The sequence below is a fragment of the Benincasa hispida genome, chromosome 8 (assembly GCF_009727055.1).
Source record: "Benincasa hispida cultivar B227 chromosome 8, ASM972705v1, whole genome shotgun sequence".
NCBI lineage: Eukaryota > Viridiplantae > Streptophyta > Magnoliopsida > Cucurbitales > Cucurbitaceae > Benincasa > Benincasa hispida.
In genome coordinates, this window is record NC_052356.1 from 31,891,489 (window position 1) to 31,907,629 (window position 16,141).

Consider the following 16,141-nt stretch of genomic DNA (forward strand, 5'->3'; position numbering starts at 1 on the left):
GAAACCATCCTCTCTTAACATTTGGTTCAAATTTAAGTTAAAAAATAGAATTAGTATGTCTTAAACAACTTTTTTTCCCTTTTTCTTTCTAAACTTAAATTACTTCCATTTCCCCCCAAGTTTAAGGTAGTTATTTAGTTTAATGAAGATTTACAGGAAACATCTTTATGAGAAATTTTCCACAGTCTAATAGGCTTTAAGATTTTTTTTTTTTTTTTTTAAATATACTTAAAAAAACCTGACAAATTAATTTAAGCTTGGAATTGGTTTATGTTTACAAAGAAAAGACAAAAAAAAAAAAAGGAAGAAAAAAAAGAAGCAAGATTTCCTATAAGCATCTTTATTGGGCATTAAACTTATGAGAAAGAAATTGGAATTAATTTAAGTTTAAAAAGAAAAGAAAAATCTATTGGAAGATTCCCGTACCTTACCGGAAATCTTTCCGTAGGTATTTATTTATTTTTTTTAAAAGACTTATAGTAATTCCATTTTTAAACTTAAATTTGATATAGTTTAAATTCAAACCAAATCTTAGGGGAAAATGGTTACAATCTTATGAGAAATTTGTTTTCCCATAAGTTATGAGGTTTTTCCTTTTTGAAAATTATTTCAAATCTTACAGAAAATCCATTTGGATATGAAAAGTTGTATTAGGTATAGATAAAATTGAAGGGACTTGAATAATGGACATGATATTTTCATTACGTAGGATGATCGACTTGCAGTGTATGAGTGATAAAAATAAAGATAAACAAGGTCTAATTGTAAGCATACACTATCAATAAAGCAATAAACTTGGAGTATTCTAAATATTGAATCCCACAAGAGTAGGTTGACTTTTAATTTGATTATGACTATGGACCAATGAACCCAAGATAATCAAGGAAAAGTTTATACTGTGGTAGACAAGGAACAAGGGTAAACAAGTGATGCGGCCGCATCATACCAGAGTAGTGAGTTATGCATGAACTAAAAAATACTCCTGTTCTATCTTGTGTCAGATTCCTTTCGGAGGTCTAAGTAGCTAATGCCTAATGTAGCTGGATCTCAGATTAATTCAAGTTCAGTTTCTTTATCTTATAGTGCCCCTTATTTCTAAGACGACGTGACAGTCATATTTCTAGGCTCTTAGTTCTATATCTCTTCATGACAACCGTTTACACCCTAACTTCTTAACATTAGAGCTCCATTAGATTGCTAAATTAAATGGCCAATTTAACTTACCAATTTTATCCAACAAAAACCCTAGGGTATCTATATTGTTGAACCCCTGATAAATTAATGAATCTTATCAAATCAGAAATCATAGTTACTCTATAGCTTTAATGGTGAAAAGATAAAAGAAATCTACAACAAAAATAAATGAAAGAATAAAGCTAAAAAAAAAACAACTCAAAGATGCCTTGAGGCAAGTCCGTAATTTCCTAATCTTTCCTTAAGTTGATTCTCTTTTTTCAAGGATGAACTTTCTCTCACCACACGTCTTCATAGGATGGGATGACCTAGAGTGATCACGCATTAGAGTTACTCTCGTTCTTGAGACTGCTGACTTGAGAAAGTGAGAAAATACCTAAGGGGTCTGACTAAAAAAGGCATAAATGTAAATGAGAGTTGTGTTAAAATGAGGAGCTTTCCATCCTTTTAATCGTCCAAAATCGGTTAAGGAGGGTTGAAATCCAAGCTATGAGGGTTTACCAGGTGGAATTAGGACTGAACAACGACTTGGAATGAGAAAACTGCAACCACCATTGACTGTGTTGAATTATGGAAAATTAAGTCTAAATGATGTGGCGGCAGTGAAGTATGACGATGCGGCCACATCGAATAGAAATCTCCATTCTAGTCAAAATCACCAGCCAAAGTTCATGAAACTACCTAAAATCAGTAAATTTCATGTTTTAAGACAACCTAAACCCTCATAAGCACATTTTATCTAACTAAGACTAAATTTAGAGGAAAACACATGTGAGAGTTAATTTTTGATAAGTAAAAGTATGAAAATAAAGGCCTAAAACATGCATTTTATGGCATATATCATGGGGCTCTCTACTCAAAAGCTGAAAAAATAAGAAAGATGTTAGAAATAGAAGTTTTTAAAAAGAGTTTAGTTTTGTCCATAAAAAACTTTTTAGGTTACGAATAAAAATTTTGCTTCACTTTTGTCCAAAGTAGCTCGGGGAGGGAACTTGAGTTATGTTGATTTATGCAAGTGTAGTTCAATCTCTAATATTTGATAATTTAATTCAATCTCTTTAATGCCTACGCTTTGCTTGAAAAGTGGATCTTGTGCTCTTACGTTGCAGTAGAGTTTTGAAATTGTGTAATCTTTAAAATGTTTTTAGTCTTCAAAGACGGTTTCAAGAGGTGGGAGTCTTTTGATTTTCAAATTTTCTCAAGACCTTATCTAGAGTTTCTTTGGACTTGAGTTCTTTTTTCTTTCAAGTAACCTATTCTGTATTTTTTTTTTGTTCATCTTGTTTTTCATTCTTGATTAACATTGGGATTTTTCATCTCAATATTGTCACTTTTTCTTTTATTTTCATTATATGCTCAATTTCTTACAATATTCTCTTTCTTTAGTTATATTTGAAGGGATTGAATCCCATAATAGAAACGTTTAATTACTTTTGCCCAATTTTGTTACCGTAAAATTTTACAGAACAAGGTACACTTATGTAGTTAAGCATGTTGTGACAGAGTTATTAAGGGAGAAGAGTAACAATTACCTTTAGGGGGAATTTGGCGCGCAAGTTTGGAATCTTAAACCTAGGAATAATAAGTCTGGGGATTAAGCTGGGAGGTTTAGGTAGCATGGGTTTAAGAAAACTGTGTCTGAAATGCAGGTTTTGGAAGTCTGGGTTTAAGAAGCCTGTGATTGGAGTGCATACTTAAGTAGCCTGGGAATGAACGGTAGATTTATAAATATTTAGTTTGTGAAATATTTTCTTGTATTTAATCACCAGTTAGATTTTAGATTAGTTTAAATTTGTTAGTTTAAAATAAACTAAAAAAGTTTAGAAAAATATTTTTTTAAAAAATTTTGAAATAGAGATTTTGACTAAAATTATAATTTTATTTAATCTATTATTTTTAATAATTTGATATTTTAATCTTACTAGATTTTGAAATAAAATTTCATAGACTCTTGTCACTTTTACTAATTTGAAAATGATCAATTTTTTTTAACCATAATACGATGACCTAAAATTAAAATAAACTAGTATTTTAATATTAAATTCAAAGATTGAAAAACTATACTTTTTTCTCTTATCAAATTACATTTGAGGAATAAAAAAACATAAATTTTAAGTTTTAATTTTTATTTGGTTGCTAAGTTGTTTTAAACATTTTAAATCTCTACGTTTAGAAAACGATTCTAAGTCTTCGAGCTAGTTAAATTGACAAACAAAAAAATTTAAAATGTTATCAAATTAAATTAGAGCTTTCAAATATATATAGTTCTACACATATAACCTAAATAAATATAAATATTCAATTGTAGTTTATTGACGTGTTTGGAATGACTTAGAAAAAAATATCTTTCAAATATTTATTTTTAATTAAACACTTTTGATAAAAACTCATTAAAATAAAAAACATACATGTGTTGCGATTCTTTCTTAAAAGTGTTTTTTATACAAATTTGTCTAGTTTGTTATATACTAAGAGTATTTTTATTAATGTTCTTTAAGGTTAGTTGGTGGCGGTCGACAGGGGTGGCCAACAGAGTTGGTGGCTTGAATTTTGCCTGGGGGAGGAAGGGGGTTGCCAGAGGTTAATCAATAGTGGTCGGAGCTGACCAGTGGCGGCTGGAGGTTGGCCGACGACGGTCACCAAGGTGGCGACCAAAGTTGGCTTGTGGCGGTCATCAAGGTGGTGGCCAGAGTTGGCTAATCACGGTCGTAGGAGGTGACGACGGAAGTTGGCCGATGGGGTCTCCGGAGGTGACGACCGGAGTTGGTAGGCCACGGTCACCAGAGGTGGTGCCGAAGTTGGCCAATAGCATTTGCGGGAGGGTGGTAGCCGGAGTTGGCCGACAGCGATCGTCGGAGGGAGGCGGCTGGAGTTGGCCGCGATGGCCACCGAAGATGGTGTCCGGAGGTTAACCGACTTACTTCCTAGATTAACTTAAGAAAAAAAAAGGTAACCCATCGATTTGAATAGTTAACACTATTCAAACTCATGGAAAAATGATGTAGGAAGCCAAGGCTTCCTAAATCCATGTCCCAAACAAGGGTTGGGCTTAGGATGCCTAACCCATCCAATCCTTACCTTTGAAACAAATACACCTTTAAAAAACCTCTTCTACATATCTTCTTCTAGTCTTGAAAAAAGGTAGCACGATCAAAAGGTGACACGATCACCAGTGTTCTATGTTATTCTCTTTGAACAAGAAAACTACAACAAAAATAAATGCAAGAATAAAGTTTTGAAAACAACTCAAAGGTGCCTTGAGGAAAGTCCGTAATTTCCTAATCTTTCCTTAGGTTGATTCTCCTTTTTCAAGGATGAACTGTCTCTCACCACATGTCTTCATAGGATGAGATGACCTAGAGTGATCACACCTCAGAGTTACTCTCGTTCTTGAGGCTGCTGACTTGAGAAAGTGAGAAAATGCCTAAGGGGACTGACTAAAAATGGCATAAATGTAAATGGACTGTGATGGAATCGTGGGTGGAGAGTTATATTAAAATGAGGAGCTTTCCTTCGTTTTATTGGTCCAAAATCAGTTAAGGAGGGTTGAAATTTAAGCTATGAGGGTTTACCTGGTGAAATCAAGGTTGAACAATTCTTGGAAGGAGAAAACCGCAACCACCATTGACTGGGTTGAATTATGGAAAATTAAGTCTAAATGATGTGGCGGTAGTGAAGCATGACGATGCGGCCACATTGAACAGAAATCTCCATTCTGGTCAAAATCACCCGGCAAAGTTCATGAAACCATCTAAAATTAGTAAATTTCATGTTTTAAGACAATCTAGACTCTCATAAGCACATTTTATCTAATTAAGACTAAATTTAGAGGAAAACACATGCGAAAGTTAATTTTTGATATGTAAAAGTATGAAATTAAAGGCCTAAAATCTGCATTTTATGGCATGTATCATGAGACCCTCCACTCAAAAGCTAAAAAAAATAAGAAAGATATGCTAGAAAAAGAAGTTTTTAATAAGAGTTTAGTTTTGTCCATAAAAAACTTTTTAGGTTAGGATTAAAAATTTTGCTTCACTTTTGTCCAAAGTAGCTCAGAAACTTGAGTTATGTTGATTTTTGCAAGTGTAGTTCAATTTCTAATATTTGATCATTTGATTCAATCTCTTTGATGCGTACGCTTTGCTTCAAAAGTGGATCTTGTGCCCTTACGTTGGAGTAGGGTTTTGAAGTTGTGTAATCTTTAAAATGTTTTTAGTCTTCAAAGGTAGTTTCAAGAGTTGGGAGTCTTTTGATTTTCTAAATTTTTTCAAGACTTTCTCTAGAGTTTCTTGGGCTCATGTTCTTTTTTCTTTCAAGTAGCCTATTTTTTTTTTTTTTTGTTCATCTTGTTTTTCATTCTTGATTAACATTAGAATTTTTCATCTCAATATTATCATTTTTCCTTTATTTTCATTATATGCTCAATTTCATACAATATTCTCTTTTTCTAGTTATATTTGAAAGGATTGAACCCCATAGCGGAAGCGTTTAATTGCTTTTGCCCAATTTTGTTACAATAAAATTTTACAAAAAAAAGTACAATTATGAAGTTAAATATATTGTGACAGGATTATTAAGGGAGAAGATTAACAATTACCTTTAAAGAACCCCATCTACATATCTTCTCCTAATTTTGAAAAAGGTAGCACGATCAAAAGGTGACACGACCACTGGTCTTCTATGCTATTCTCTTTGAACAAGGAGGATGGTGGGATCCTTTTTGGAAGTCAAGGGAAGGGTTGGAATTTTTGTCAAAGAACTTTTTCTCTATAAGTGTGAGAGCAAGAGAGTGAGAGAGATAGGTGAGATTTTTCTTAGAGAAAATTTCTTTATTGTTCAACTTTTTCAAATGTAGACTCCTCTGCATATTTAATACGTGAGAAAAGTTATAACTCCTCTCACCTCACTAATCCACTGCGCTGCAGTAAGGAGTTATTTTTTTAAATTAAATTAATTTAATTTAACTAATTAAATCTAATTTAACTAATCCAATTAAATATCATATATTTAAATTAATGTACATATCAATCACATACACATAATCTCTCTTAATCTATAGTTTCATTATGAATCCAAATTCACATTAATTTTAAACCATAGTTTAAATATAAGTCCAATTCATATTAAATTAATATTTGAATCTTATTCAAATATTGATATTCTCATATTATATAGTTTAGTTTGAATCTTATTCAAAATTAACTTTATATTATGATGTATCAATATACATTATATTAATTATATCATATACAATTAATTTTCTTGAGAAATAATTTGAACATTTCAATCTTCCACTTTAAAATCCTTTTTGAATTCATTTGTGAGCTGATAGATTGATCTAATTGACCTACAATCATAAGCTCTAATGGTATAAGATTAATTAATTAAAAATCTTAATTAAATTAATCACTATTCATTAACTATGTGACACTCCATTAAAGACCCATAGCTACACTCTTATGAATTGCAGTATATTTATGTGTTAATTGATTTAACCAGATTATTAAATCAATCATTCACAGGTTATTCGTAATTCCAGCTGGGTTAAATTGATTTAACCATATTATGTAAGTCAATTATCCATAGATTTTTCATAATTATAGTTGGGTTAAATTACCGTTTTACCTCTATAATTACCTCTTGCACTTGAAGTACCATTGATCTTCTAATGAATAGTTCTGTTTATAGTCCAACCATAAACAAAGTCTCTCTCAGGCCAGTGAGAGGGTGAGGCCTCATTGTTCAGGTCCTGAAGGAATAACCTATCTACTTTCCTAAAGTCGGGGAGGAGTGAATTCCTTCTTGTGAAGCTATGTTCCCAGCTCCTCACTCGGTATCGTCCCCAAAATGGTAGGCATATTGAGTCGGCAACTAAGACCACCCTCACCCATACAAATCAAAGAACGACCCTCACGAATAGAAATTCATAACTCTCTCAAGATTGAGATTGAGTTACATGGTTATTGTAGGAAATATAAATCTCTTCAATTTAACGATGTTACAAAGAGAAATTATATTTCGTAGTCCGGTCTTGTACAAACTCACTGTATAGGATACCTCCACTTACAAGTCATCATATAAACGATTTAGAACAAATCATTTGTAATACTTACAACAGTTGTAACATTTACAAAGTGGCTGTATCCATAGTATTACCAGGATAAGATACCTAACCTTATCCATATACTATAGACTTTTTAAGTTATTCCTTAAATCTGATCCACTTGTATGTCAATCACATATTGTTCAAATTATATTAAATAACCTCAAATCTTAGTTTATTGGATTTGAGTTATGTAAATGATAAATAACACGTCTATTTATTTTAAATGAATAATATTTTATTCATTCAACAATTTGTTTACAATTTACAGGACTACGAGATTAATGAGATAAATCCCAACAATATTTTATTTTCATTGACTTTTCTCTTCTTTACAAGTTGCTTTCTCCTTTCTCTCGTTATTTTGTCGGTGTTCATAATTGTTTTTTTAGCACAATAGTTGTGAGATTCAAACTTGTGAATTTTTTAGAACCAAAAGTCTATCTTATTCCAGTTGAATGTTGGTGTAACAACCCAAATTTGTACGCATACACTACAGGAAATTAAATGTCAAATGTTAAGCAGGACGAAATTTTATTTAAAGGGGTGGTAAATGTAATACCCTAACCCTAATTTAGAAAGCAGGAAAAACAAATAAAATATATAATTAAGAATGCAAAATATATAAACTTAATAGGAAAGTCGGGTGGAAATTTAGGAGTATTGAAAAAAAAAAAAAAACGAGAGAAAAATTTATTATGTTTATGCCAACAATAATGAATAGGGGAATTTCTTTTAGAAATAAAGGGCATGAAATCTCCAAGTAACAAAAGATCCAGAGCGAGAGGTGTAATTAATATTGGATTTAAGATAGTAAAGCGTTAATGTAGGCACACCTAAAAAGATGGATTCAGATTCCGAGTATAATATACAGTCAGAATCATGAGCATAATAACAAAATATGGAATGAGGTGGTGGCGTACCTTAGTTTTGGTAACACTAATGGGATGTCGGCATCCTACTTTCTGGTGAGTTTTACGAAGGAGCTGTAGAAGTCACTATCAGAGCTATGAGCATTGATCCCTAATTCATAGCATGTTATGACATGAAGGAGTAGGGTTTCCTGATGACAATAAGGTTAGTAACATAGATGCGGAGCCACGGGATTCAGGAATCACAACTTCTCGTGTACTTCAAACGCTTTTACTTTTCACACACATTGATTATTATCACAAAGTGATGAACTCTCAGGTTATACCTAGAAACCTTAAAATCGTGAGCACTAAAAGAGAAGCGTCTTTGTTAATATACGGGATTAGTGAGGAGTGAAACTTATTAGAAAGTATAGAATGTCTACATTTATGCAAGTAGTCTGCTGAAGGCATTAATTATTACATCAGTCTGGCGTCGAAAAGGCCCATAAAGTGAGATTATAGAAAGGAAGAGCGGATGATGTAAATATTAAAGCATAGAAATTAATTATGAGAAAAAGAGCAAAGAATTATAAAAAATTTTCGTCAATACCGAGTAAAATTCTTTAATTGAAACACGGTCGTAGAGAGAACGAGAGCAAGAGCGAACGAGCAGGATCGAGAGGCAGATCGAGAGCGTAGAGTCACGAGAGCCAAAACCAACGAGAATGACTGGAGAGTAGATGAGTTCTGAGATTCTGAGAACAAAGAGAGCGAGATTTGGACAGAAGCATGGATTATGCGTTGAATTTGCGAACGATCTTATGGATTATACATGGAGAAACCCTAAAAATTGAATACAAACAAATGTTGAAGACATAAGGGCAAACGTTAGCCAAAATTAGGTGTCTTATTAAGAGAAATTCTTAAACTTAAGAATTTTAAATAAGCCATTTGTGGGATGAAGTTGTCACACAGAGAATAGCTGGAAATGGCTATAAATAGAAGGCTTTAGGCTGGAAGTTAAACTCATTCTAAAAAAAAACTCATTAGTAAAAATCGTGTGAAAAGGTGAGGTAATTCTTCTTAGTCGGAAGGAGGAAACGCGAGGGAAGTGCTGCCCAAATTTCCTTCTGGTTTAAAGGGAAGGCTTTAACTGATTAACCATAGGAATATAAGGAATTACTAGGATTGTAGTCAAGGTAAGTAGTTTATCTCATCCTCTCTTTAAGTATTTCACGGTAGTGTACCTTTAATATGTTGCATAATTATGTTTATTGTTATGTTGCATTACATGTTTAAAATACGTTTATCAACAAGGGACCCCATGCATATGTTTGTTCACAACGATGAAATAAGATTAAATTTTAATTAGATAAAGATTATGCTTTTAGGGCTAGCAGGGCATGTATGGTTGCACCCCTCTAGACCCAATTCTATGTCAAGATTATGCTAGGGACTAACAGGGTATGTATGGTTGTCTAATCTTATGTTTTTGTTAATGGTTGATGTTGGATGCGACTCTGGCCCTACTGACTGCATGACCCGCTAATCATTGGATGGGTTAGTTTCCGCCTAAGTCCTCATCTTCCTATCAGGGCGGAGAAATTTACGTTAGAAGCATAACCGACCATCACATGTTATTATATGTTTTTGGTCCCAATCATATGTTTTCTAGACATGTTGCATATGATTGTGCATTTGGTCACTACCTTATGTGAAAACTATTTACTGGGTATATTATATACTCATCCTATTTTACAGACTTTGGTCATTTGGTCACTACCCTATGTGAAAACTACTTACTGGGTATATTATATACTCATCCTATTTTATAGACTTTGGTCATTTGGTCACTACCCTATGTGAAAATTACTTACTGGGTATATTATATACTCATCCTATTTTACAGACTTTGGTCATTTGGTCATTACCCTATGTGAAAATTACTTACTGGGTATATTATATACTCATCCTATTTTACAGACTTTGTAGGTAAAGACACAGCGTAGGTGGCAGAACTGGACGTCGCTCAATTGGCCAACCATCAAGCTCACTATTATAGGCATATGCATTTTTGTATCACTACACTAATATTTTATGGATCCTGGTGTTTTGTAAAATAAACTTTTTATATAGTTTTCTACCTAATTAATAAAATCTTAGATACGTTCTTTTGAGATTTTTACCAAAACCCATCTCATGATAGAAAAGTCTAAGTATGCATGTCGTAGCGGTCGGACCATAATATGTAAGGATCCGGTCGTTACGTTGGCTTCTACCATTATAAATCTTTTAAGAGTTAGAAGTCTATTAGTGATAGAAGTTTATTGCTAGCATTTTATTAGTTCACAACCTAAATCTATCAATGATAGACTATTAGATGGATAGATTTCATTCAAAATGTACAAGTGGCATATATTCTATCTCCTCTATCACATAGATTTCAAACAAATAATTTTCTTTTCTCATTTTCTTACTTTCTTCCTCCAATTTTGTTTTCTACACCTTTCTCATTGATAACTCAACAAAATATTCAAAGTAATTTGATGCAATCTTTTATTCAAAGCAACCATAAAAACTAGAAACAACTAAATTACAGATAAACTATATATGGATTGAAGCTAAAAAGTACGTAATAAAAGCCTTCTATATGCTATGTGAAATCTATTATTAACTATCGTTGTTACATTTCAAATAATATAAGCCTATAAGTCATAGGTTATAACCATTAATAAGTCTATTCATGATATCTCATATCATTGATAGAGTATACTCATGATAGAGTATTAGTGATAGACTCCATCGTTGACACGAATCTATCAATGATAGATTTTGCTATCGGTGATAGTCTATCACTAATATGAATCTATATATCAGTGGAAAAAGTCTATTATTACTGATAGGTAAATCTATTAGTGGCAGAATCTATGATTGATAGACTCCTATCACTAATATATATACTTTATCACTGATTGACTATGAAAGCTAGATCTAAATTTTGTTATATCTGTTAATATTTTGAGCTCTATATTTACAACTGCCCCTGATGCTAATATATTTATTCAAATATGTAACTTTTATTTTTCTTTTATTTTGTTGAGTTGGGATAAAAAGATCTCTTCATCAAACAATTGTTCAAACATTTCCTAATTTTGTTTTCCATAGATGTTTAATTTAATAAATAAAATAAGTACTTAAATTATTGAATTATTTATTAATTTTTAATAAGTATTTGGTTGCTAAGTCTCCTTTATTCAAATATGTATTTTTTTTTAATTTGATTGAATTGGTATAAAAAGATAGAAAATTCTTATAAATAGAAAAATCCAAAAAATATTTACACTTTATTATCAAAGGTACTTGTATCTTTAGAACTTTTTGCTATAAAGCGTAAATATTTTTAAATAAAAAAATATCTTCATCAAACAATTGTTCAAATATTTCCTAATTTTTTAAAGTTCCATCGATGTTTAATTTAATAAATAAGATAAGTATTTAAATTATTGAATTATTTTATTAATTTTTAATCAGTTTTTGGTTGCTAAATCTCAATGACACGTAAAAAACATATTATAATTAAAATAGTCGTTCAATTATTTATGATTTAGTAAGTAAATAAATATAAATGGTTAAAAAACATTTTTGGTTCTTAAACTTTCATAAAGGCAATAATTTAATTCCTAAACATTTATTTGTAACGATTTAGTTCCTATACTTTAAAGTTTAAATCAATTTAGTCTCTGAACTTTGGTATGTAACAATTTAATCATTTTACTTTCAAATTTGTAACAATTTAGTCCCCAATATAGAAAAGATCATCAATATTTGATGTCAATTTTTATTATTTTATGATGTAAACTTTGTATTTTATAAAATTATTGAGTCTAATTAATTTATTGATTTATTTAGGTAAGAAGTCTCAAATTTTCACACTAATTTCTACAATAAAGATTAAATCATTATAAATTTTAAAATATAAGGAATAAATTGTTACATAGTAAAGTTTAAGGATTAAATTGTTACAAAATTAGAAGTTCAGGAACTAAATCGTTACAAATAAAGTTTAGGACTAAATTATTACTTATGAAAATTTAAAGATTAAAAATGATTTTTAACCAAGATAAATATATATGATTCTAATGGATATTATTTAAATTAAAACGAGAAAATACTGAAAAGTATTAAAGATTGGTTGCCATTCAACGCAATGTTTTTTCTTTCTTTCTTTTTCTTTTTTTTTTTCTTTTTTTTTTTTTAAGTAATACAAATATGATTATTGACAAATTGATTAATAATCCAATTTAATTTTTATATAGCTAAAAATTTAAATACATTTAATCAAAACAATAATTTTCCATATGTTTTTTAAGTAGTTAGAGAAGTTTTAAATCTCAATCATATAAAAAGTAGTCTAATTTCTAGACTGAAAAAAAAAAGTTTTTTGTATGAATTTAGGTGCTTTCACATGATTATTTATTTGTTATACATATATGGAGCATTTAGAGCAACACTCAGTGTTTTCACTGAGAAAATTGAAAATTTTGAAGCTTTAGGTATTAATCGAAGAGTTGATGACACACGGAAGAAGAGTTTCATCTTATACAATTGTTACAATTTATATAATTATGTAAGTTTAAAGGATCCAATTTTAATAATTATATATATTTGGGGGTTAATTATTACAATTGAACGTTTGGGGTATAATTGTAACTACAATCATATTTTAAAGATGAATTTTGCAATTTTTTCTATATTTTTATTTTCTTTTGAAGGGTACAATACCAAGCTTAAGATTATACAAAAAGTATTCAATATCTTTATCATATGTTATATATCAATCAAATTAGACAAAATTTCAAGAGAACTATTGGATAAAAACATTTTATTAAGAAATACGTCTGAACATAAGAGAGATAAAATTGAAACTTTAAAAAAAACACAAGAACATAGTTCTCAATTTTTTAGTACAACAAATAGATTAGAAATTACAATGCACTAAAAAATTCTTCAGTGATGCCAGTAAGAATAGGTATACTTTGCTCGTGTTTAAAGAAATTAGAAGGATCAACCTTAGTTTTAATATACACCAACCTATCAAAATTGTTCCCAAAATATTTCATCCCCCAATTCCTAGCACGCTTGTAGCTTGTCTTATCATACTTATTGTTCGTTCCAATGTCAAGATCTCTATAATTAACATATGCTACCCTCGGTGAATTTGATACAAAAGGAGTCATGTAATCATAGATCTCTCGTATCCAATTCAAATGTCTTTTCTCCGCCTCCACGGTTCCATTTTTCCACTTCGCAATATACCCAATTAGATACATATAATCACCTCTATGTGAATAAGGAGTTTCCCACTCATAAACTTCACTCATTCTCCCTCCATAAGGAACAAACATAATTTGTGCTAATTCTACATCTTGAGATTTTAACCTTTCCCACATACCCTTAATTGAAGCCTTTGGAATACGTTCCTTAACATAGTCGGATTTGATCTTAGAGATTTCACTATAAAGACGTGTTCTATTGAGCAAAACTTCAATTGGATCTTCTTTTTGAAACCAACCCATCAATAGAACTGATTCAATCCAACTTATTTCTAAGCAATCTTCTCTTTTTAAACCCAATTGAGAGAAAGTTGGTTTCAAGATTGTCATAAGTTCTTCTGCTTTTCCAAGAAACTGCGCTACAAATGAAGCTATTGGGTTTATTTTGCCTTCTTCATCTTCGGTTACCTTCCCACCTTTTTATATACGTCATCAAAAATTGAGATCGAGTCATATATAGGTCATCATGCATTGAATTAAAAAGATGTTTGTTTAATTTCAAATGATTCTTACCTTGTCACATGAGTTGACTCGAGAACAATTATTGAAATTATTTAACATCAATCGGAAACAAAATTTAAAATTGCATTTAGTACCTCTATATTGTAAAATATATGTTAAAATACTACTTGACTTTCAACTATATGTGATTTTGGTCTCTATATTTTTAAAAATATTCCTTTCCTTTTTTTATCTCTATTTTTAAGATTTCAATATAAATTTAATAAACGATGAAACTTTTTTAATACAAATTTATGATTAAATTTTATGAAATTTAATGAATGAAATGTCATGCTGATATTTTGATTAAAAAATTGTCAAATAAAAATGAAGATTGAAATTAATTTGGTTATTTAAAAATATATATATTTTAAAAATGTAATATTCTTAATGGTGGTCACTAATTAGTGACTAAATAAGTATTGTCAGATATTATTTTATTGTGAGTAGTTTTTAGATGCATCTTGATACACTCATTTTTGTATATTTCATCGAATCACACGTCAATAAAGAAAATATTTTTTAAAAAAAAATAAGAAGAATTTATGGTAATATATGATGGGATGGTTTTCTTAGTTTTAGGAAACAAAAGAGATTGGAGTAAGTAGTGAAAGGAAAGTGTTTGATAATAGTTACCAGTCAAACTAATGCCAAGCAAAAGATTGGCATCCAATTTGGGAGCCACATATTGCCATTCATGGATTAGCTTCATTACATCTTCCTCCAAAGTTCTATTAGCTTCACAAACTGTAACCGTGGCCGGAACCCGAACCAGCTTCACCTTCCAAGACACGACGATCCCAAAGCTACCTCCGCCGCCGCCTCTGATGGCCCAAAACAGATCCTCCCCCATTGACTCTCTATCATGCAACTTCCCATTAGCATCTACCAAGTAAGCATCTATCACATGATCAGCCGCAAGTCCATATTTCCTTATCAACCACCCATATCCACCGCCACTCAAATGCCCGCCGACGCCTACCGTCGAGCAAGAGCCAGCCGGGAATGCTAGTGTTTGGCTTTTCTCAGCAATTCTATAATAGAGTTCACCTAGAGTTGCGCCAGATTGAACCCATGCATTCTCGTTTTCAACGTCAATTGCGATGGATCTGAGATTTATTAGGTCAACGACGATAAATGGGGCGTCGGAGATGTAAGAAAGGCCCTCAAAGTCATGGCCGCCGCTGCGAGTTCGAATTTGAAGGCCATGGGATTTGGAACAAATGACCGCTGCTTGAATGTGTGAAACATGTGAGGGAGTGATTATGGCGAGTGGCTTTGGGGTTTTTTTAGTTAAAAATCTGAGATTTTGAACGGAGAAATTCAAGACTGAAGAATAGGAAGAGTTGATGGGAGTGTAAATGACATCAGAAATTGGGTGTGTATTTAGAGACCCATAATCAAAGAGACATTGAACAAAAGAGTCGGATTCTTGAGTGCAAAATGAAGTTGTGGTTGTGGTTAGAACAATAAAAATAATAAAGGCAATTCGACCTAAAGGGGCTGTTAATGGAAAACACTCCATCGCTATTGTTTCTTTGTGTATTGAAAAGATGAATTATTTATAGAGAAAAGTGGATGGTTATCGTGTAGTTGAGCTTCTTGATGAACAAAGTGATTGATCTGAATCGATTTAATGAATTTTTTATGTTCAGAACTTATTTTAATATGCACGTGAAGACGCGTGCATTATTGAATATAGAACTAAAAGAGATACTAAATCTCATAATAATATTCAAATGGATCTATGCATTAATATTTTTGGTCCCATATTGAGTGTAAGAAATTAAAGTATTGGTTCGATTCGATCTTCATTAAGATCTAAATTATTTAATCAAATCAATTTGGTTTGATTCGGTTCTTGATTCAAACGCAACTGAAGGTTGACAAAAATCCCTACGATCGGAGTGGGTAATGTTTTATTAATTTCTTTTGTTTTTATTTTTTTCACAATATATCTAACTTTAACTTTATATTAAATTTACAATAGAAAATATAAAATGTTCTTTAATTATTAATTTAAATCCATAAAACAATAATAATACTAATTTATTGTCTAAAATATTTGCAATTTTAATATAAATATCAAATTTTAATTATTTTAAATAAATAAATTATAAAAATAAAAATATAAACGATAAATTTTTCTATGGAAA

At 30.9% G+C, this 16,141-nt stretch overlaps 1 protein-coding gene across 1 annotated transcript; it reads right to left on the minus strand.

The window, feature by feature from the left end:
• Nucleotides 1–13,136: 13,136 nt before the first annotated feature.
• Nucleotides 13,137–15,510, minus strand: LOC120084013 (berberine bridge enzyme-like 18). Its single transcript, XM_039039918.1, has 2 exons — nucleotides 14,622–15,510; nucleotides 13,137–13,900 (listed from the first exon to the last, which is right to left on the minus strand). The coding sequence occupies exons 1-2, from the start codon at nucleotides 15,508–15,510 to the stop codon at nucleotides 13,137–13,139; spliced, it is 1,653 nt and encodes a 550-aa protein (XP_038895846.1).
• Nucleotides 15,511–16,141: the final 631 nt, after the last annotated feature.